General features: G+C 39.6%; 1 protein-coding gene across 7 annotated transcripts in view; it reads left to right on the top strand.

Annotated features, from left to right (window-relative positions):
- Nucleotides 1-24279, top strand: part of CTNNA2 (catenin alpha 2) — a 1062093-nt gene that overhangs the window by 643745 nt on the left and 394069 nt on the right. Inside the window, exon 7 of one of the 7 annotated variants that reach the window (XM_040993623.1) lies at nt 2836-2866. The exons of the other annotated variants lie outside the window; for them this stretch is intronic. Coding sequence (XP_040849557.1) covers nt 2836-2866 — 31 coding nt within the window. The remainder of the gene's footprint in view (nt 1-2835; nt 2867-24279) is intronic. 7 annotated transcript variants of the gene reach the window in all.

The following is a 24279-nucleotide window of genomic DNA, read 5'->3' as shown; positions in this document are numbered from 1 at the left end:
CCCCTTGGAGTAAATCACCCTTTTCATTATTCTTTCATTCTCATATACAAATAAAGGATATTAAAAGTTTGATTATGCTTTAAAGGAAATATTACATGTAGAGGAAGCATAAATGTCAGAAGGTATTAAATTTCTGCACCAACTTTCTTTATACCATTGCCTTTCCCACCCTACTTTTTGGTAGTGTATCAAAAGAAAATGCTTTAGTCAATATTTCATTAACTTATCTTCTATTGTAATCTTGAAATCTTCCCTTGAGAATGATTCTTTATTTTTTTCATGACTGCTCAAGGTGAAAAGTGGGGATCCTGTCATTCTGAAACCTGGACTGATACTGTCACCAATAGTTTACTTGAGTAAGTTATGGTGGAAGTTACTCCTGGATAAGGCCCAGGCAAGCTAGTGGTGAACTGGGGCCTGGGAGTCGTAGAAACCGGAAAAAGAGGACACAATGTTTCTGCCCTGACTATGCAATTTTGTGATGAAGCCACCATAGATAAATAGGTGTGACCATAGTACAATAAAACGCTGCTTAACACAAAAGGTGTTTAAAAATCCAAAGTCAATTATGTATAAGATCTGTTGTTAAAAATAAATACATCCATTGGCACATAGAGTTTGATACTAAGCCCAGCTCTTAGCTGTATTAAAATTTAAAATGAACTGAGACTGTGAAGATTATTAACTCCTTTTTTAGTCTTGGTGACTTTTTCACATTTTCGATTACTATTTTTAAATAATATTGTAAATGCCAGTATCTGTACACATGAAAGAAGTTTGGTTGGTAGAGGTAAGCTTAACACATTTATTTCCTTAAAAGAGAGGTTCCAATAACTAACCTTGGAAACAACAATGCAGTTCTGTGTGGGCAGAAAGCCTGGCACCATCCTAAACATCCTAGGACATCTTTTCAAGTTTGGAGCTCACATCTCTGTTCTTCAGGAGCTATCCTTCACCTTGTTCATAGCGGAGTGGAAGCAAGTCATGGCCAAGTATGGGGCTGCAGGGCTGATGAGTGCCAATGACAATAACTTAGAAGTCGTGAGAAGCAGAAGAAATTGTATCTATACTTTGCTGTAAAATAGATTGTAATTTAAAATATATTTATAATTTCAAAGTACACTAAAGACTGCTGTGTTTTCTCAGTGGGAACGCTGGTAGAGAGTAGTGGGAGTGCTTACCTTGCTTCCTTTGTTGTCCTTAACTCCAAAAGGAGCCTTGCATTCTCCAAAGACGTATCAAAGCTGGAGTGAGACAGAGTGAACTTTGTCAGTGTCAGTAGCTGGAGAACAGGTGCTATATAATTCTCTGTAAGTCAGCAAGATGTTGAATATCACATACACTGTGAAGTTCTAGGAGCTCGGGTCAGTTTTCTTGTGGGGAAGAATTTTTAACACGCAAACATGAATGTAGAGATGAGTATTAGGCAAAGAATTCAGAAAAGGAGGAGAAATCTTTTGAAGATTCTATGACCATAGTAACATGATGGCAAGTTCAGCTGTCGCTTATCCTGCCCTTTCTTAGGCCTGCCTTACCATTCTCCCTCAGTGCGTGCTCTCATTTATCCAATCGATGACAGCTCTTTGGATTCCGTGCCTGTCCCTAACTTCTGTTTTGTGCATCTCTGAATCTTCTATCTAGATGTCTAGATATGGCCATCTGTGAGTTTATCTTCATGGAAGAAAATAATTAGTGGAATTCCTCCACTGGCCCCACCACTGTTATTGGGGTGGAATAGAGCATTGCCATGAAAAAATGGGAAAAAAATTCCATTTCTGATTGCATAGTCTCACTTTCTTAAGATTATCTGAGGTCCCAGAGCAAGTGACAATGGCCACATAGTAAGCAGGGAGACGTGACAGGTTTGTGCAGTCATGACCCTCTAGCTGCTTCCTGGCCAGAAAATCATTGGCTGTGTATTTGCATTTGCAAAGACCTGGCCTTGACAGGAAGTAGCTCGTTCCTGGACTTAATTGATATAAGAAATAGCATTACAAGGAATTAATTAGAAGCCCTTGAGCCTTGACAAGCATTTGTTACAGGCTGCTGTGCCTTTTCATTATGAAGCTGGGGAAGGGGATGAGAAGCAATGAAGATGTTTAAGAGGCAGAGTGAAAGAGAATTTGTAGACAGGCGGGAGAGAAGCTTCTGCATAATGATGGCTCACTCAGGGACAATGCAGAGCCTCCCATGGGTCATGAGACATTTCTTGACAAATCACTTGCCTTAGCTTTTAGAAAGTGAGCCTCTTGATTTATGAAACATGCCCTGAGACTGGCATATGGGATAAGAAGCACTTTGCTCAGAAAGAGAAATAGAGAGACAGAATGAGAGGAAGGATCACAGTCTTTAGTGTAAGTAAAACTGACTCCTGAGGCCACGGGACATGATCAAAGCAGAAGAAATTATCAGATTCTTGTTGGAGACCTACTCTATTGAATTCACCTCTCAGGGGTGAAGCAGACCCATTAGCATTGGACACCTGCTGGCAGAAGGGGAAATGGCATGCTGGTATGTGGGCCTCCTGAGACCAAGCATTAAAAATCTTGGTTCACATTAAAAACTAATTGTCATGAAAATGTTGGAGAGGGTTTTAGTCATCTCACAGTGGATGAAGTAGGTGAAGAGTTTAAGTAACATAACATTATAAATTTTTACTTAAATCAGCCAACTCAGGATAATGATATATATACATATATATATATATATACAGTGGTTCCTTCTACTTCAACCTGTGTATGTGTTTGTAGAGTGCAGTCATAGTGCTGTTTTGAAATGCCTCTTCTGGATACAGTTCTTTCATGACATTCGACAATGGATGTGACCTGAAAAGAGTGCTCATACTCAAGCTGGGAAAAAGATTCTTGTTGTAAAAACAACTTTAGGTCCAGAGTTGAGACAGGTGCCTATCCAGGTTAGTTAAGCAAGATCTGAGTGATTGTCAAAAAGTCATTTGCTTATTGTGAAAGTGTGTGAGTGTATGTGTGTGTGTACATATATAATTATGTACATTGTAAATGCATTTATGTGTAAATGTATTTCTGCTTGAATCAAAGTCTCAGGAGAAACTGAAATAACCCCAATATATATATGCAATGGCCTCAATGAACTGAGCAGATATTATACAAAGATGAATAAAGTTTCCATATGAGATAATTGTTAATGATGTAGATTGAATGGATTTTGTGTTAGGATGTCTTACACAATGCATGAAGTCATCTGAATTCAAACCAGGATTGAGAACGTACATGGTTCCAGTACCAGTCCTTTGCATCTGCCCAGATACAATCTGTATCTCTGATGTGTGCAGCTCAAAGATAGTACTATTCCCAACTCCAGTCATCTCCTCAGATGTGTGTGCCCTCCTGTAACTCCTCCTCACCATATTAACTTTTCAGATTATCTGTAAGTCTAGTCTTGAACAATCTACCCCATCTCTGATTTTCCCAGTATATTCATTTATATTTTTAATGCATTCCAGGTGCATTTATCACTTGACCCTCAGAATAATAATCCAGGAAAAAAACATTTCTTCTCCCTGTAACATCTATGACTTCATTTATCCTTGTTTTCTTATTAATCCTACTGTCCTTGTTACAGTAGTATAATTTATAGTTCCAAAGGCCAGAGGGGTTAGTGCACAAATGTGAGAAATCATTCAGGACTTCAAGGTAGAAACAAGATTTAACCTAGGTTTTCAGAAAGATAGTGAATTTGTTTAAAATCATCAATCTGTCATGAAGACAAGAAGATGTGAGATACATTTCCCAAAGTAGTATCACGGTGAGTATTTTTAGGGATTTGTCCTTTGCTCATGATGTGAAGTTCAGTACCACTTTTATGAGCTAGGCAAGTCCATGAGCAACGTCTGTAGACATCTATTGTCTGTCCTTAGTTCAAGTGTCAAGGTTGGAGAAACACAGAAGAGAGCAGTCAAAGTCCAGTGTAAGTTGAGGCAAGTGAAGGAGTTCTGATTTTGATCTAACCCAGGATAAATGCCTTAAAGAGAAACCGGGTGGTACCAGATACTCCTGAGGAGAACCTCACCTTTCATGTCACCATGACCATTCAAGCCATGTGTGTATGTGAAGACATGCCTCAGGGATAACCCACCTTGTCTTCAATCCTCTCACTTTTAAAGGACAGTTATAAAATTATCTCATCATCCAACTTCATACTTAACAATCTGGAAATTGTTTTCACTGTAAGATGATTGACTTTTTAGAGTTATTTTTTAATGAAAGCACTTCTAATGCACTGCTGTACTTATTTACTCAATGAGCAGGAAAATTGAGAAATGTCGGTTAAATGAAAACTTCATTGACAATTTCTTGATCATTCCTTTGTAAATGGTAAACAGAGTAAGCTAGGGGAGGTGGTAGGAGGTTGTATTTATAGTTAGTAAGCTGAGGTTTAGATTTAGATATATATAGATTTATTATGTGCTAGATAAGTGGCTGAATACCCTCCCTACTGCCCTGCTTTCCAACTTTCTCTCTGCATATTATACCTATGTCCATACATAATTTTGTATTCTATTTTGTAAGAAAAAAGCACCTGTATGGGTCTGTAAGTCTGTGGTAAGGCATTCTGAAATCACCTAATTACATGGCTTTAGGTCAATGCCATCAGTCTTCAGGAATCAAGACTATTTTGTCATCATCTGTTGATGACAGCTAAATATTTGGCTAATTAAGCCCTGTAAGTTATAGATCAAAATCTCTTGATCTGGGATAGGTTATTGATCTCGTAAGTGTCACCTAAATAAGTCAATCAGCAGCTGCACCCCACAGCAGTGAAATTATGATGCATCTTAAATTTCAAAAAGAAAGTGGATGTTCTAACAATTTTGAGTGACAGAGGAAAAAGGTTGAAATCAAAACTACCTTGAAACTTTGGCCCGCTTCTAAGATTCTCTGAATCCCGTATCAAAATGAAATAATATCAAGTATAATTGCGACAGGAGAAGATTTTTTTATATGCACCTTTCAGTTTCCTTAACTCTAAAAACATAATTTTGAACTTAGGAATTTAGTGTTTTCTCTCATGAACATTGGATTTAAAGGCTATTGTATTCAAGGATGTTCACTGTGGCATAACTCTTGCTGTTTGCACAACCTGCAAATGATCCAAAGCCCAGAGTTATAATTAAGGACCTTGTTACACCATAAAAGATTTTCAAATTTTAATCTATGACAGCCCACACAGCACTCAGGGCTTAAATACTTTATTGACCAGGCTGGCAGGCTGACTCCTCTGTTCGAACTGGGAGAACCCAGCTTCAATTTATCTCTCCCACGCTACATATTTGTAGTCATAAATCTTTTGCTGGGCTCTTTGAACATTAAAAATAGCCCAGTGCTGCTGGCTTCTCTGTTGGTGCTGGGAGAGCCAAATCAAAGGTGCCAGCCTCCTGTGGTCTTTTCATGTCTCACCGTGGCAGAAAACGTTTACATCTGTTTTGGCCGTCCTGGTCTAAGTGTCAAATCCAACCACAGCATTTGCTGTTCAGAGTTGATTTCCATCTCCCCAGATGTCTCCCCTATCTACATAGCAAGACTGAGCAGCAGAGTGGACACAGCAGCCAAGATGGTCGTTCATTGTGCTACACCTGCCCCTGCTCTCAGTGATGACTCTGGGTGGGTACCGCTTTTTCATTTCATAGGGACCTCACTAGATGAAGCAGAATGACCATGCTGGCACGAGTGCCAAGCCTTTCAGTTCTCATGCACCTCTGGAGGATAGAAGGTGAGGAAACAGCGGAGGCCAGGGAAATTGCTGTGGAAGACAGTACAGAGCAGTTTCAGGCTTGCCCCAGATCAGAACAAGGCTCAAGAACTGGAGGTTGACATAACAATTGTTAGCCAAGCTGTTCAGAGAAAAGAGTAACATGTTCCAATTATAAGTTGCATTATTGATATCCCTTTTCAAGCACAACCATGTTCTTTGGTTTGGATCTTTATTAAAGTGGTGATCAGAAACAATCTTTATGGGACTCGTTCTGTACCCCATGACAGAATGTCTTTAGTTATCCTGTTAGGAGCCATGGACTTATGGGCCTTAGACTTGGCATGCCTGATCAGCCTGTTGCATTGCAAAGCCTGCCTTGGGCAAGCAAGGCCACAGCAAGCAGGATATTGGGCCGGAACATCCTGTGTAAAGCAAGTGGAATAGAACCTCCATCCTTGTTCCTGTTCAAATAATTAGTTCCTCCCCTGTTTCAATATAGATGATTAGTTCCTCCCCTGCTTCAATGAGGATAATTACTTCCTAGAAACCCCCCTCCTTTCCCTCCTCCCCTAAAGAAGAAGGTATATATATGAGGAGTAAAATAAAGAGCAAGAGGCACTCTTTCCCATCAAGTTTGTGTGTCCGTGTGTTTCTTGGGCTAGCGGCCCGGCATTCCCAGCATTCTCAGTCCACCCTCAGGGTTAGAGCGTCATGTCCTGCAGGTCGGGACATTATCCTTTTTTGTCTAAGACCTCTTCTTGTTCCCTTACCAGTTTTATGGATATATAATTGACTTCTAATGAACTGTGCATATTCTAAGAGCATAATCTGGTAAGTCTTTCAATTTGTGGTTGTCATGAAGTCATCACCATAAGCAAGATGATGACCAGATCTGTTACTGCTTAAAGCTTCCTTACACCATTTCTGTTCCCTTCTCCCTGTACTATTGCATGGCCTTCCCCAAGCAATCACTCCTCTGTTTTCTGTTCCTGTAAATTAAGATGTGTTTTCTAGACTTTTCTGTAGATAGCATTGGATAATATATGCTTTTTGTGCTTATCTTCTTCCCACAAATATAATTGTCTGTAAGAGTCATCCCTATTGCATCATGTATTCATAGCATATTTTCCCCCTGCTGAGTGGCATTCTATCATGTGGATATACTGCAGTTTGTTTACTCATTCACCTGACAGTGGACATTGCAGATGTTTCTAGTTTGAGGTTGTTGCAAATAAAGTTGCTATGAACCTTTGTTCTCCCCATCTTTGCTTTCACAACTCCTAGCTAAATACAAAGGCACAGAATTCCTGGATGAACATATTTTCAGTAAGAGCAATACCAAATGAAAGCTGTATATAAAAAAATTTCTTAAGGAATTGCCAAAATCTTGTCCAAAGAGGTGTTATACAGAGAGGAGGAGCGATAGAGAGGAAGATCTTCCCTCTGATGACTTACTCCTCAAGTGGCCACAATGGCCAGAGCTGAGCTGATCTGAAACCAGGAGCCAGGATCTTCCACCAGGTCTCCCACTTGGGTGCAGGGTCCCAAGGCTTTGGCCCGTCCTCAACTATTTCCCCAAGCCACAAGCTGGGAGCTGGATGGGAAGCAAGGCTACCTGTATTAGAGCCAGTGCCAATATGGGATCCTGACACATTCAATGCAAAGACTTTAGCTGCTAGGCTACTCCTCCAGGCATAGGTTGTATTATTTCATAAATCCTCAACTGAGAGTCCCAGTTTCTTTATATTCTAGCTATCTTTTTATTTGAATTATTTAGGGAACATGAATCTAGCCTGTATGGACATCTGCATCAAATATAGCCTCTTATCTTTGGCTACGTCTCAAAGAAAAAAAGATTTGGGCTGCATAAAGTAGGAAAGTGCTTTGCTTTCCAACACTACTGGCCTTATGTTGACAGGAATTATATACTCTGTGAGATTCCTGGGAACTCAAGAAAAATTTGTGTGTTATCATGGTTACATCCATAGAATAATAAGTTAACATGGTTTGTAATTTTGGTTCTATTTCCTATTTTGTAGACAAGAAGGAAAGCAGAGGTAGTTTGACTTTCATTTCACAGATGTTTGTTCTGGGGGCAAATTTTTATGTAAGGAATTACTAGCAACTGCTCCCAGGCATGTGAACTGATTCAGAATCTGACTGTCTATACAAAACCCAATTTATCAGAGTAGGATGAGAGTGTAAGGAGGCCAACTCAGGCTTTGGACAGAACCATCTGTTGCATTTATCTAATTTTAAATACCTTAGAATCATATTGCCTGGTAGAATCTTACATATTAGAAGTCATCTGTTCCAGTAACTCTCAGATTATACTTTTATCTGAACTCTTGAACTGTAAAGGAGGAGGAAAGGTAGTTATCAAGTAAAGTTGATCTTTGTTCATGTATTTTATAAGTACAACTTCTATCCAAGAGTTCCCTTATAAAAGTCTCTGCACTTAATGCCAAAAAAAAAAAAAAAAGAAGGAAGGTAGGAACAAGAGAGAAATAGAGGAGAGAGAGAGAGAGAGAGGGTATAGATGGTTGCACAGACAGATAAAGGGAGAAAGAGGAAGGAGATATGGCAGGGACACTCACAGTCAGAATCTAGGTGACACCTCAAGAGGACCTAAGAATAGGACCTCCTGTTTGAGATCTAGTTCATTGTTCTAGATGGGGCCAATATGGAATCTTCTAGAACCTAGATTAGTGCTGTTTTCATTTGACTATGTGTAGTCTTTAATTTCAGGATTAACAAAGTGAATAAAGAAATCCATTCATTTAAGTGTAGAAAATGTACTATTCTGTCATATTTGTCACATAAGCCAGTCTCTCATCAAACCATCTAAACTACCATAGCAGAATACACTAACTCAATCACTTACACTTACTTCTATGTATTTTTGGTCACTTTACCTATGCTTTATTAAGGCACACATTGTTGGAGACAGAACAGCAAATCAAAGCAAATAGACTTAACCAGAACACCAAGTCCTTTGGTGATTTAGAGCAACTGATGGCTCGTGTATGTGTATGTATGTGTGTGTAAGAGAGAGAGGGAGAAAGAGGGAAAGAGGAGGAGAGGTAGGGAGGGAAGGAGAGGGAGAGAGAATGTTTGGATGCTATGGACATTTTCCAGATGATCTTTGCAATGAGTGTGAGAAAGGTCTTCAAAAGGTATTAAGTATTATGCCAACAAATCCAGCAATTCCTACTTAAATTGAAGCATCATGACGTAGGGATGGAACAGAACTTAAAAGCCCTTAAGAGGCAGAAAAGTTAAGTAGGTGGGATCTGATGTAGTTTTGATCTGTTATCCTACCTCTAAAACATATTGACCAAACCGGGGGATGCCATAGCATGTACTAATAACCCCTGAGAATAGAACAGACCTGAAAATCCTCCTCAAACAGCTTCCTCGTTCATTTATCCATGAGCCATGTGTCATTCATGCATTTAATTAAACAAATTTTGGTCAGGATATAAGCAAAACACTAGGCATAATGTTTTTCAGAATTCCTTATACAGTCTAGCCAAGTATGAGGATCCTTAGATGTTACTCAATATATATGTCTTATTAATAGATGTCTTCATTAAGTCATTCATCATTTTGAAGTTGTAGATGAAGTTCAGAGCACACACAAGATGTGTATCAAAAGATGTGTCTGTTATACAGCAAGAGGAGAGAAAGAAATTTTCCATCTGCTGGTACACTCTCAACATGCTTACGAAAGTCAGGACTCAACCAGGCCAAAGGCAGGAGCCTGAAATCCCAGCCAAGTCTCCTGTGTGCATAGCAAAAGAAGAACCAAGCATTTAGACATTATCCACTACTTTCCCAGGTGCTTAAGCAGGAAGCTGAATGAGAAGCCGAACAATCATGGCTTAAAGCAGCTCTCCAGTATGAGATGCCGGCATTCCAAGAGGGAGTTTAAACCCCAATGCACCCCAATACTGGCTCCTTACATGACATTTTCAATAACTATCCAGCAAGAGATATAGTAAAAAGGGAATACATCTTTGTTACAAGACTGCCAGGTACAATATTTTCATAATATATCTTGCTAAATCTAATCTTCAGTTCTGTGCCATTGAATGATTATCACTCCTCTGGAGATAAAATAAGTAACTTTCCCAAGGGTTATAACCCAGATTAAGATTTTGATGCAGTTTTAGCATCAGGGTTCTTGTGCTTGCCAGTATCCATGACAATGATTTTATGTATTTGGCATTAATATTTAGAAAGGAAGTAAGGACAGAAAGTAGAAGTCAGAGTTCTACTTGTAAAATGCTGATTCTGACTCTTTGATGAGTTGTCCCCAGAATGAACTCTTCTTAAAGCCTCCTGTCCCCCAGCTCTTGGGGTACGCCAGATGGAATGTTACTGGGATGTAAAGAGGATTGCACCCAAGGCATGAGGGCCATTAAGATCTATCACAGAAAATGAAGAATCAGCCATCCTCAGCATGGTGCTCAAGGAGAAAGACTGTGATTTCCTGTTGCCAATTCCACACCAGATCACACATCTCAGAAGATAAATGAGGACAGTACCTTGGAAACTCTTGTGTGCCTACAGGTGGGAGGCAGGTGGGAAATTCTTCACCTGCCCCTAAACCCAGCTTGTGTTCAGGTGACAAAGCAGGCGTTTTAACTGTGCAGAGTTAAAACAAACAGAAAATTATAATGTGCACAAAAGGATTTTCCACACTGCTGAGCCTTGCAGAATGTTCACACTTGAGTTCCCCTTTTTGAATTCATTATCTCAAGGCAGCAATTGTTTTGGAAAGCCAGTGCAGCTGAACTGAAAATGTGCTGTTATTACTTCAGGTTTCTGGGAATAACTTATGATGGCTGTGGTGTTTTGAATAAGCTCTTCTGTTTGCAATTTCTTTGTGAATGAACTCTGCCATCTATCCTGGTCATTGATAAACATGAGATCCTTTGTAAATTATAAAATCAGAGCATAATCATTTGTTTTAATAGCATGTGTTTGGGGAAACAGTATGTGAAGTAATTTATTATTACAAGGTACTTCAAACATTTTGTGGAAAGTAAAATTACATATAAATTTGGCTCTGAAAAATTTTCAAATTCATGCCTAATTTTTCATAATATACATTGACATAAACTTTGTCATACTTCTTATACATATTTTTTCAAAACGTTGGCAGTAAATTTTAACTTTATTCATTACAAAGTTTCTGAGATACTTGTGTGTTTCCGCTGCACTTTCTTCACTTGCCTTTTCCAGAATCATTCTTTAATTTGAAGGATTTTAAGCAGTGGCTGAATATCTAGACATATCCACAAAACTTCTTGTGTGACCAAATTCTCACATATTCTTTCTTTGTCCCATCTAAATTCTGCGTGCCACTCAGTGTTTAAGTTCCTGTCCCTTCTCTAAGGATTGAGAGACTAGCAAAACCTTGACACCTATGACAACTGTTTCGTTAATCTAAAAGCCAAGTAAGTGCTTCTTTAAGATATCCCATTTTGAAGTCTTGACTAGAACATTAAAGTTGTAAGCAAATTTCGATGATTATTTCTTCTATATATTTTGCTTCTCCAGGTCAATGGGGATCTTCTTTAGTTCCAGGGCTGTGTAATACCTAGTATTTCAATACTTCACATAATATTTTCCTTTCTGTGAGACAGAATTCAGACAGAATCCCATTTGCTGATTGAACAATTAGTTGATAGAATTATGCTGTTTAGTAATCATTTCTTAAGGGTGAGAAATTCATGTGATCTCATTTCTTCCATTTCCCTAAACAGCTGTTTTCCAGCTGTCAAAATGAGATGACAGTGTGAGAGCTCATTGAATACCCTACTTCTGAATGATCTTGGAAGGATTCCTTTAAAAGGGCTGAGAAGTAAGGGAGTTATTGTAAAGCAAGTCTAAATTGCTATCAACTGCTACTGTTTTTAGTTTGCTATTGGAATTAGCAAAGTACATTTTAGTGTACATATATAATACAATTGTATTGATTGGACTGTCTTTCTCAAAGGTATTGGTGCAATTAAATTAACATTTCACTAGTACAGAAATAACCTGTTTAATAAAACCTTAACTGATGGATTCGGTATAACTGGAATATAGCAGATAAGCAGAGAATTGCATATAAGGGTTTTGCAAAACCACTACAAAGGCAAAAATAGATTATATTGGGCAGTTTTGTTTCCAAAAATGCAGAAGGCTCTTAGGACGTCAAAACCAGAAGTTAGCTGGTGCTGATGTTGCAATGCCAAAGCATATATCATAAATGCAATGTTTTCTGCAGCCTGCCAAACACTGGAAAATCCACTTGGATTTATCAGGCATAATGTTAAGTCAAGAAACACTTGTGAGCAGCAAATTTCATCTGAAGGAAAGGGTTGGTTGGTTATTGTTCCAGTCTTAGCTCTGAATCATGAACATTAAACAGCTAATTACAGAATCTCTGGGAATCAAGACTGCATGACAGGGACCAAGTCCTTTGGTGCCTTAGTGTGTCTTCTAAACGAAAATCCCACCTGTTATCTCTGCACAGGTTTTTACAGTCTAAGTGGGAACTGTGTCATTGGATCTCAATGCATCACTTACCGAGCTCTACACTATGTACCATACCATTACCAAGAAAGGCAAAGAAACCAGAGACAGACCCATTATTCCTGGCACAATCACATTTCTATATGGAAGCTTAAAATACATATCCTATTCAAATCTGTACGTTCTTTCAAATATGAAGTTACTGGAATTGCATATTAAAATACAGGTTTCAAATGCCTTTTGAATCATCATAATCTCTGGAGGTGGGAGGTTGAAGATCAGAATGTGCTTTTTAACAGGAAACTCAAATGACTCATGAAACTCAAGTCTAAGGGCTACTTTAATGAGAGTTATAGGTTCAATGCGTGACTGAAGAAAGCACACGAACATAAGGAATAGCACTTGTCCACAGACATGTGAATCTGTGAATTGGGTGGGGAGTCACTGCTAGGAAAAAAAAAATGTATTAAGAAGCAATAAATGAAGTAGACCAGATAGAATCACAACCTTGATACTTGCTGCTGTTATCTAGATTTGGAAGGTGATTAGGAATTTCTTTCTGCTCTGTGGATATGAAGTGTAACCCTTACATTTATTGGATTATAAATCGTGTAAATACCAAGGGAGAAGAAAATGTCAAGAATAGAAGTCCAGAAAACATGCATACTTAAGGGATGGGTTTAGCAGGGAGTGGCAATGAAAGTGAAGTGGTCAAAGTTAGAATGAGAACTGTAGTGAAGAAAAATTTTGTAAAGGAAGATGAAATCTTTAAGAGCTTGGTGAAGTTCAAAAGCTCTTATAATATGCATACAGTTCAAATACATGTAAAATGACTGGAATAAGTACAGGTACTAATACTTGGTGGTGTTTAATGCTGACAGTCATGATGGGCAAGTGTCATAGCAGTTAAGACGTCATTTGGGATGTCCTTGGGATGAATGCATGAATTTGAGTCCTGGATCTGCTTGTGATTCTGGTTTCCTGATAGTGTCCCTGGGAAGCGACGGGTGATGGATCAAGCACTTGGATCACTCTCAGCCACATTTGACACTCAGATCGAATTCAACCATCTCAGTTTTGGCCTAACCCTGACAGTTGCAGCCTTTTGTGGAGTAAACAGGCAGATTCATTCTTTCTCTCTCTTTCTCTCTCTCTCTCTTTTTCTGACTTGCTCTCTTTCTCTCTCCATTTCAAATAACAAAGTGAATAAGTTAAATTTATAAAAGGTGATAGTATCATTACATTGGGGAACTTTGCCAATACCAATCACAACTGTGTTTGCCCTGTATGTCTCATGTGGACTAGATCAGGCAAAAGCCAGGCTGGGCTGATTATTCCTATTGGTGCAAACAAAACTAGAGTGGGTGAGGGTTGTTTGGGCTTACCCTCAGCGGCAAGAAGCTGGCACTGGGGGCTAGTTCCATCAAGTCAAACCACGGAACTACCTGGAGAGGGCATAATCTGGGAGTGGGAGAGGCCTCAGAGGGAAATAGTGGGCTCATCCCTCTTGGGTTTCCACTTCCACGGGATGGCATGAAAACTAGGACAGCGGCTGGGATGGAATGGGGTGGGACAGACTGGATTACTGCTACACATACTGGCTAACAAGGGTAGGGGGCAGGCCTGGTGGGGGTTATTGCGGGCCGCTCCAACTAGGCTGCAGCTCCCACTGGTTTATGTGAGGGCCGAGCATGTGCTGGGCAGAACCAGGCTGGACTGCAACACCCATTGATTCCAGTGGAAGTTGGAAGTGAAAACAGAACCAACCCAGCAATTGCAACCACCAGCTGATCAGGGCGATGGACTGTGCTGGGCCCTATACTTGCTAGCACATACAAGAATCTGGTTTGAGAACACCTCAGACAAAGTTTCTTTGGAGATCTCCCCAATCAAAATGCTGGACTCAGAACCCTAACCAAGAAAAGAGAGAAGATGTAACAGGTCAACCAACCATCTTAGCTATATCTTGGCAACGAAATACAGGGCAAACAGACTCTATGATGGACTATGTCAACCAGTGGATTCTTCAAGGACCTCATAGTGCTTGGAGTGGCAAGATTGGCAGCGATTCATAACTGTTGAAATATCAAACCACCTGAGCAAGAATCTCAGAGCATACCCTATATCCGGGACCTGGGGAGGGTGGGAAATTGGGTGGGCCTTCTCCCTTAATACCCCCCTTTAAACATAAAGGAAACAATATGGAAAAAATAATAGTCTTACCCACTTTCCTGTAGCCCTTGAATCTTTCTACCCTCATTAACTATGTAAAGATTGTCAAAATATAATTTTTAAAAAAAGGAAAAAAAAGAATAAAAAAAACCTACTGTGTTTGCTATATGGCACTAACTGTATATTTGAACTGTACTTTCCTACATTATTGATTGGTCATAGAACTTGACTTCCCAAGCCATCAAACCCTTCCATTTTTTTTGCTGTATTCTCTCCTTGTATAACCCTCTTCACTCTGGCTGATTTGGTGCTGTCCATTGCCTCTAGATCTGCGAGGACATAATTTAGTCAGTCCAGTTTCGTACCTTGAACACATCTATGCTTTTGTGACTAGGGAAATAGCCAAAATGTCTTTGCTTTCCTATTTTTTTCTTCTAATCAGAATCTTGTGCCTCCTCAAGCCTCACCATCCATTCTTCGTATTTAGAATTCTCAGTGCTATCTTTCCTGGGTTGTTTATGTCCAGGTCTCAGATCCCTTCTAAATAAATTTTCTTTGGCATGTACAACTCACCGATAGGCTTGTGTAACACAATGTGTATGGGGGTATCCAAGATTTAATAAGACCTGAAGTCTGGAGGAAAATAAAATTAGAGAAAGTAAATTGATTCTTATATTGGTTGGATACCAGAAAGCCAGAATAAATATCCCAAGTGGTCTTACTCTGCTGGATACTGAATTCCAAAATTTCTCACGGAAGCAATCTGCAGAGTTGTGAAAACTCTTTAAATTGGCACCTGGGTAATTTTTTTTTTCCTTTTTCTCCTCTTTTGGGGAACTGATATTTCTAGACATCATGTTGAGAACTGTGACTGTCCTGAGGCCTTTTTATCCCTGAGAGGCATGCACTAATTAAGTGGTGTCTCTGGCTTTATTATTTAAGAGGATCTCTCTTCAACTCCAGCAAGCCCCTTTCATGCCTTCTGAGAAAAGGCTCATCCTTTAGTTGGTTAGCAAGCTCTTGTCAAGATAGGTGGAGTTTTAGACTTATTCCGAAGTGTTGCCTCTCTCCATCTGCTTTAGAAACAGCTCACAATTTCTTGTTGTTTCAGATGTGATTAATCTCCTGCCAAATAAAATTAAGAACTCTTATTTGTTTGTTAGGTAGGAGAGGCTCCAGCACATTGACCCCTAAGTCGTTCTTCGCTCTTTGTGCTTTGCAGTTGCATCTAAGGGTTTGCAGAACCTTACTTCATTTCTTGGGACTCGTGTTAAGAACTGTTTTATTCCATTACTGCTCCATTTAATCATAGTTATTAAAAACAAACAGCCATTCTGTAGGCCTGTTTGTGTTTGTCATCTTCCAGCCACTGTGATGCTTTCTAAAGAATGTGCCTTTCACAGCTTTTGGCTGGTGGATCTTGAGCTCTTACACCCCAGGGAGGTACCATTTCCTTCAATGTACCTGACCATGATTGGCTGACTTGCTTCTACTTTGGGTGGTGGAAAATATGTCCCTCAAAGAGAAATTGTTGGCTCCAGAATGAAGAGATGGCTAAATGATAAGTAAGGTTCAATTTAGTAGTAACGCATTTAGCTTCTTTCCAATTTTTAAAAATTATCCAAAGGGTCAGCACCGTGACATTGTAGGCTAAGCCTCCCTCTGTGGTGCTAGCATCTCAAATGGTGACAGTCTGTGTCCTGGCTGCTCCATTTTGGAACCAACTCCCTGCTTATGGTCTGAGAAAGCATCAAGCTATGGCTCAGGTCCTTGGGTCCCTGCACCCACATGGGAGATCCAGGGGAAGTTCGTGACTGTTGATCAATTCAGCTTTGGCCAATGTAGCTGTTTGGGCAATGAACCAATGAATGGAGGATTTCTCTGTCTCTGTCTTTCTCTGTTTCTCACTCTCCTTCTCTCTGTAACTCTGTCTTTCAAATAAAATAGATCTTTAAAAATTATTCAAGAGGCAGATGTTTCATACAGTGATTAAGATGCTGCTTCAGATGTCTAAATCCCGATTCCAAGGGTCCAGATTTCAGTTTTGGCAATACTACTGGTTCCAGCTTCTTGCCAGTGAGCTCCCTGGGAAGTAGCAGAGCCCATGGTTGGCACCCTGCTGATACTTCTTTTGTTCCTGTGATCACCAGAGTAAGCAGTTTAAAAATATTTTTTTGCAGTAGCAAATCAAGTTGTGAGTATTTTATCTGTACAATATAATATTATTAAGTATTTGTCAGCACCAAAACCTCAATGCATTCTTTCCTCAGGTTAATGTAGAAATAAAAGCCAAGAATCAATTTGGGACAGAAAAGTTTATTTGGGAACTGAACAGATGAATGTAGAAAGAACAGGGAAAAGGAAAGCATCTTCCAAGAGGCAGCCAGGTGATGGAATGTTTCCTGAAAAGAAATTCACCAGGGTTTCAGGAAGTGTCTTGGTGTTTAAGGGTCCCATGGCCTCTCACTGTGCTACTCAACTAGGCAGGAGTTCATACGTTGAATGCCCAGCTGGGAAGACCTTCCCCATTGGTGATCTCTAATCAATTAGAAAATGATTCTGGAGCTGCTCACTTAAAAAGGTGTCATTTTCTTGACCACCTGATGACTGGCTAGTGAAGAATAGGCAGTGGCATTCCCAACAAATGACATTTCCCTTTTCCTTGAGTGTCTGGCTTTTCAGGATTTAAACAATATCCTGGGCCCGGCGCGGTGGCGCAAGTGGTTAAAGGTCCTCGCCTTGCACGCCCGGGATCCCATATGGGCGCCGGTTCTAATCCCGGCAACCCCGCTTCCCTTCCAGCTCCCTGCCTGTGGCCTGGGAAAGCAGTCGAGGACAGCCCAAGGCTTTGGGACCCTGCACCCGCGTGGGAGACCCGCAAGAGGCTCCTGGCTTCAGATCGGCATAGCATCGGCCCGTTGCGGCTCACTTGGGGAGTGAATCATCGGACGGAAGATCTTCCTCTCTGTCTCTCCTCTCTGTATATCTGCCTTTCCAATGAAAAAATAATAAAAATAAATCTTTAAAAAAATAAATAAACAATATCCTGTTTTCCAGCACTCCTAGTATTTGCAAACATGGGGCACTGAGATGGTGGCCCAGGGGGAAAGGCCTCACAAGGCTTACCCCCTGGACCTGACACAAGATTTTGATAGACTTCAGTATTCACATTATGTAATGACTAAATTTGGCTACTTCCCACTCATGTCACCTCTCCTAGTTACCAGTTGTTACGATGAGAACATGCATTAACCATAGTCACAACTCACTTGAACTTACTCCTCCCGATTGAAATGTTATATTCTTTGCTCAGCATCTCCACAGCTCTCACTATCCTGACTCCCAATCACTTTATTCACTGCTTCTGTGACTTCAACTTGTATAGATTTCACGTAAGTGAGGTAATGCAGTATTTTTCCTTTTGTGGTGGCTGCTTTGTTTCATTTAATAGAGCATTGCCCAAGTTGACTCATCTTTTCACACAACACAGTGTTTTTACTTTTCTTCTTGCTAAATAGTATTCCATTGTGTGTTTGTGTGTATGACTCTGTATGTGTGTGTGTGTGTGTGTGTGTTGCATTTTATTACCCATTCAAGGCTTGATGAACACACAGGATATTCCCATCTTATAGCTATTGTGAACAATGTTGTGATAGGCATGGAAGACATCTTTCTTTTCAACAGACTGATTTCATTTCCTCTTGGTATATACCCAGTGATAAGATTCCTAGATCATTTGGTAGTAAAATTTCTTGAGTTTTTTGAGAAATTCTCATTCTCTTTTTTTGTAATAAACTATTTTAATTTTCCTTCCCACCAACGTGATGTATTCAATATATTCTCACCAATATTTATCACCTTTCATCTTATTGATTTGACAATAGCTGTTCTAATAGGTGTGACATTATGGCTCAAAATACTCCCATTCCAAAGGTTGTCTTATCACTCTGATTGTTTCCTTTGGAATAACAAATGTTATAGATTGAGCAACACCATTTGTCTTTGATGACCATGTCCCAGGAATACTTGCCCAGACCAAAGCCATGGAGATGTTCTCCTATATTTTCTTCTGGTAGTTGTTTTAAAGTCTTTTTAAGTTTTCTATCCATTTTGAGTTAATTATGTGTGATTGGATGAAAGAAGAAGCTACTGTCAGTTTTCTCTTTGTGGATGTATCATTTTCCCAGCATCATTTATTGACAATACTGGCCTTTCCAAGTTGTATGTAGTAACTTCTTTGTGTGAAATTATTTGACTGCAAATATGTCTATCTATGTCTGGGATATGTATCTTTTCCCATTGGTTTGTACATCTGTTTTTATGCCAATACCAAGATACCTTAATTATCATATGTTTTTAATAGATTTTGAAGTAGCATGATGCTTCCAACTGGTTGTGTTTTTTTTTTCAAGAATGTTTTGCTATTTGGGGCTCATCGTGGTTCTATATTAATTTTAGGATTTCTTGTTCTATTTATACTAAGAATTTCATAGGTAGTATGATAAGAATTGTGGTGAATCTATAGATTGCTTTGGATACTATGGATAGTTTAATGTTATTTATTATCCCAATCCATGCATATGGAACATCTTTTCAATTATTTGTGTCACTTTCTGTTCTTTCATGAGTGTTTTATAATTTTCATTGTAGTGATTTTTAACTACATGGGTAAATTTGTTCACAAGTATTTTCTTGTAGCTCTTACATATGGGATTGGTGTATCAATTTCTTCTCTAGTCAGTTGTTACTCTATAGAAATATTAACAATTTTTACATATTGATTTTGTGTCCTTTCACTTTTACTGAGCTTCCTTCTTCCAATTTTTTTAGATTATTTAGCATTACATATCTATAACTAAGTAGGTAGATACACAGCTACATAGAAGGAAAGGAAGAAGGAAAGAAAAAAATAAAGGGCAGCAGGAATGAATGAAGAAAGGAAGGAAGAAGATAAGTATATAGTCCATGAATAAGGAAAACTTAATTTTTTTTTCCATTTCAGTACTTTACATTTCTTTTGCCTACTTACTCTGGCAATGGCTTTCAGTGTTGAATAGAAGTGTTGTGAAAGGGCATCCTTCTTTCCTCCTGATCTTAAGAGAAAAATCTGTGAACTTTTCCCTGCTTACTCTGAAACTGTTTATCATATTTGGTCTGTATCGTATTAATGCGTGTTCATTCTATACCTAATTTATTTAGAGTCTTTATCATGAAATGGTCTTGGACTTTTTTCAAATGGTTTTGCTGCAACTATTAAAATGATCAGATGGCTTTAGTCATTCTATTAATGCAATATGTCACATATATTGATTTTCTTAACTTGAACCATGTGTGAATTACTGGGATCAATCCTGCTTCATCATAGTGAATGATCTTTTTAAATGTGATGTTGAATTCAATTTGCTAGTATTTCGTAGAGGATTTTATATCCAGGTTCATCAGAGATTTTGACTTCTAATTTTCTTTTCTTTCCTTTATTGTTTGATACCGATTTTATCTTTGGAGATGCCAGCCTTGTAAAATGAGCTTTAAAGTTATTCCTCCTCAACTTTCTAGAAAAACCTGGGAATAATTGATATTCTGTTAAACTTTGTGTATTCCCTGGAATTCAGCATTGAATTCATTAGGTCTTACGCTCTTGCTTCCTTCCTTACTCAGTTTTTCTGTGCTTTTTAAACTTGCTTTTACCCACTGGCACATTCCCTAAGTGCCCACAGGAACTGGGACTGGACCAAGTTTAAACTCGGAGTCCAGATCTCATTCTAGATCTCCCATAGGAATGCAAGGAACTTAGCAACTGGAACCATCATTGCTGCTTTCCAGATGTACTTGGCAGCAGGCTGCATGCCAAAGCAGAGCAAGGACTTCAACCCACAAGGTTTGATGGAAGTACAGGTATCCCAAGCAGCAGCATCACTGACCTGCCAGCTGAGCTTTCCTTGGCTAAAAGCTTTTCATGATTGATTAAGTTTCTTTATTCATTATTAGTATTTATTTTTATTGGGAAGCAGATTTACAGAGAGAAGGGGAGACAGAAAAAGACATTCCCCCATCCACTGGCAAACTCCCAAAGTGGTCACAGTGACCAGAGATGAGCTGAGCTGATCTCAGCCTTGGAACCTGGGATCTCTTCCAAGTCTCCCATCAGGTGCAGGGTCTCAAGTCTCTGGGTTATCCTCTACTGCTTTCCCAGGGCGCTAGCAGGAAGGTAGATAAGATTTGGAGCAGGCTGGACACAAACCAGTGCCCATATAGAATCCTGGTGTGTTCAAGGTAAGGATCTTAGTCACTGAGTCATTATGCCAGGCCAAGACTTTCTTTTCTTTTTAAGATTTATTTATTATTTTTTATTGGGCAGTAAAATATACAAAGAGGAGGAGAGACAGAGAGGAAGATCTTCCATCTGATGATTCACTCCCCAAGCTGCCACAACAGCTGACGCTGAGCTGATCTGAAGTCAGGATCCAGAAGCTCTTGTAAGTCTCCCACACGGGTGCAGGTTCCCAAAGCTTTGGGCCGTCCTGGATTGCTTTCCCAGGCCACAAGCCGGGAGTTGGATGGAAAACAGAGCTGCCTGGGATTAGAACTGGCGCCCATATGGGATCCTGGTGTGTGCAAGACAAAGACTTCAGCCGCTAGGCTACCATACCCCTTCTGTTTATTTATAATTTAATCTCATTTTGTCCACTTCTACATTATCAGGTTTTTGGCTTATAATTATTCGTGTTGGTCCCTACCAGGCCAAGACTTCCTATTTATTCAGAATTTAATCTCAGTTCTGAAATGATCATTTCTAAATTATCAGAAGGCTTTAAAAAAGGGAAGAAAAAAATGCATTTCAGCAAAAATTTTCTTTGGGCACTATATCAGTCTAGTCACTTGAGAAAGCTCAGACTATGTGGAACATTAAAGAATCGTTGAAACTATTTTGTTTCTGTTAAAAGAATATCCAGGGCCCGGCGGGTTGGCGCAAGTGGTTAAGGGTCCTCCCCTTGCACGCCCGGGATCCCATATGGGCGCCGGTTCTAATCCCTGCAGCCCCGCTTCCCTTCCAGCTCCCTGCCTGTGGCCTGGGAAGGCAGTTGAGGACGGCCCGAAGCTTTGGGACCCTGCACCCGCGAGGGAGACCCTGAAGAGGCTCCTGGCTTCGGATCGGCATAGTATCGGCCCGTTGCGCTCACTTGGGGAGTGAATCATCGGACGGAGGATCTTCCTCTCTGTCTCTCCTCTCTGTATATCTGCCTTTCCAATGAAAAAATAATAAAAATAAATCTTTAAAAAAAAAAAAAGAATATCCAACATTCATGGGAAAATTACTTCACATTTTGATATCCCTATTCCATTAATAAACCTATAGGTAAAATGTCAACATTTGAAATGGTCACAGTTCTATTTCTTTTAATAAAATTTTTGTCAAAATAAGTTCATCCGAATCATTGCTGCTTATTTGCTTGAATTTTTTTGTGTGTGTGTGCAATAATTAAGCTTAAAACACCTTCTTGAGTCAGTTCCTCCTTGCAAGTTCAGCATGTTACTTTGGCCTCTATTATAATATCTAAAACAGCCCACTCTACATTACAGCTTTCTGTCTTTTACTATTTAGTGGAGGATTTGCATTGATCTATATGCTACCATTTTAGGAGCTCTTAAAGAATTTGAGTCCTATTTGTTTATGTGCTTTTTACTGATGGATAGATTTGTGACTACCTTACTATCTGTTACAGAATGTTGTACACTGGAGCTGTTCACTATGTATTTTATGTATCACTAAACCTTGTGGAGGGGTTATTTTAGGAAAGTATTTTTAATTCTTGCCCATTTGGCTGCATGCCTAAATCTGTATGCCTTTAATTTTCAAGTGAGACCCTTTCTGCTTACTTTGCTGGATGCTAACTAGAATCTTTGTTGTGCAAATGCTTAGTTCTTTAGAAATTCAAACTTCTTGGCTCATTCTCTAGGGTTGTCCTGCCTTTTATAGGTGCAGTAAATTTGATCACCATCAAGGGATGTTAAGCAACATACAGTGAGAAAAAAAATACTTCCCTTTGCTGACATTAGATGTTTTCTAAAACAGCTTGATTATTTCTGGTCAAGGGAAATTCTTTATGATTTTAAAAGTCACAAAGTGAAGCTTTGGCATGGATCTAAAGAGACAGGAAGTAAATGAACCTGTAACTGTTCAGAAATATATTCTGTATGCTTTTAGCATGATGGGTGGTTGAAAGTGCCTTCATTCTGTGATATAATAGAAGCCACACAGGATCATGAGGTTATGAAAAGGCTTGCAGGTGGAGACTTGCCTGCAAATGATGCATTTGCAGGAAGCTTAAATGGGTAGGGTAGGTAGGAGTGGTAAGTTGACAACTTTTTCAAAGGAAGTTTATTTTAAATTTCGCTTATCAGATTCTTTCTGAGCGGGGATAATGATGTTGTTCACTTTAACAAAGAAGGTCATCTTTAATATCAGGCTAGGGAGTAATAACCCATGACATATTTCTCTTCTTTCACTTATTTATTCTCCAATTCTGTATGCATAGAGCTGCAAGTTTCACTTCCTCAATCAATACTTTAACACATTCACTTCTCCTTGTTGCATATTATATTAAGCCCTTCCTACCCCTAAGGCAGCGGTAGGAAGGGCTTCTTAGGGGTAGGAAGGGCTTCCACCACCACACTGGAACTGTGGGGGCAAGGGATCTGATCTATCTCCCTGCTTAACCATCGAGGTAAAGCAAACTGCACAACCTTTCTGAGGCCGCTGTGTCTTTTTGAATGAATAAAATTGCATCATATGCTATCTGAATGTGTATACCTGGACAGCTCAACTCATCGTCATGTCCTGCAGTTGCTCTTTGAGCACTCTTCTTCCAGGAGTTTCAGAACATGCTGTGCATTGATATGCCATTTTGTAACTGCACAACAGTTCTGAAACTAACTTCTAATCTTTTAGCTAGTACCTGCGATCTCTGCTTCTCTCTCTTCTTCACCTTACATAGTTTTCATTTTCCCTATCTTGCAGAGCCTGGATGGAAGTGCATACCTGCCGGCACATTTACCTGCTGTTTCTTTCCCCTTGCGTGGTTTTTTTTTTTAAAGATTTATTTTTATTATGTTTTTATTGGAAAGGCAGATATACAGAGAGGAGAGACAGAGAAGAAGATCTTCCTTCCGATGATTCACTCCCCAAGTGAGCGCAAAGGCCGGTAATATGCCGATCCGAAGCCAGGAACCTCTTCCGGGTCTCCCACGCGGGTGCAGGGTCCCAAAGCTTTGGGCTGTCCTCCACTGCTTTCCCAGGCCACAGGCAGGGAGCTAGAAGGGAAGCGGGGCTGCAGGGATAGAACTGGCACCCATATGGGATCCCGGGCGTGCAAGGCGAGGACCTTAACCACTGCGCCAACCCGACGGGCCCCCCTTGTGTGGTTTTAATGTGTGTTTCCTTCCCCATCTCCTACACTTCTGAACCCTCCCTCCTCAGCTTTTTTTCTTTGCCTCCTCCACTGAAATTTCTTGCAAAGCTTGATTTATTGTCTCTTTCATGGTGTAGTATAATAATAAGGATTCTGCAAGTATCATTGTTGGACTTAATAAGTAGCTGCATTGATAACCTAGGCTTGTAGTATTCCAGTCCCAGATCTCCCACCAAAAGACAGTTTGCAGTTTTGCTTCTTACTTTCCTACTTCTTTTGATAACTTAAAGATAGAAATCAGAAAAAGACAGTTGAACTACATCAGAGAATGTACACTGGATATAGAAACAATAAAGAAAGGTAGCATGTATCAATAAGAAAAACAGGCCTGGGATAAAATTATAGAAAGTGTTGGAAACTGAGGTTAATAGGAGAGGTG

Source organism: Ochotona curzoniae, unplaced genomic scaffold (assembly GCF_017591425.1).
Source record: "Ochotona curzoniae isolate NIBS_2020 unplaced genomic scaffold, NIBS_Ocur_1.0 contig_883, whole genome shotgun sequence".
Lineage (NCBI taxonomy): Eukaryota > Metazoa > Chordata > Mammalia > Lagomorpha > Ochotonidae > Ochotona > Ochotona curzoniae.
This window is presented reverse-complemented; position numbering and strand designations above follow the sequence as displayed.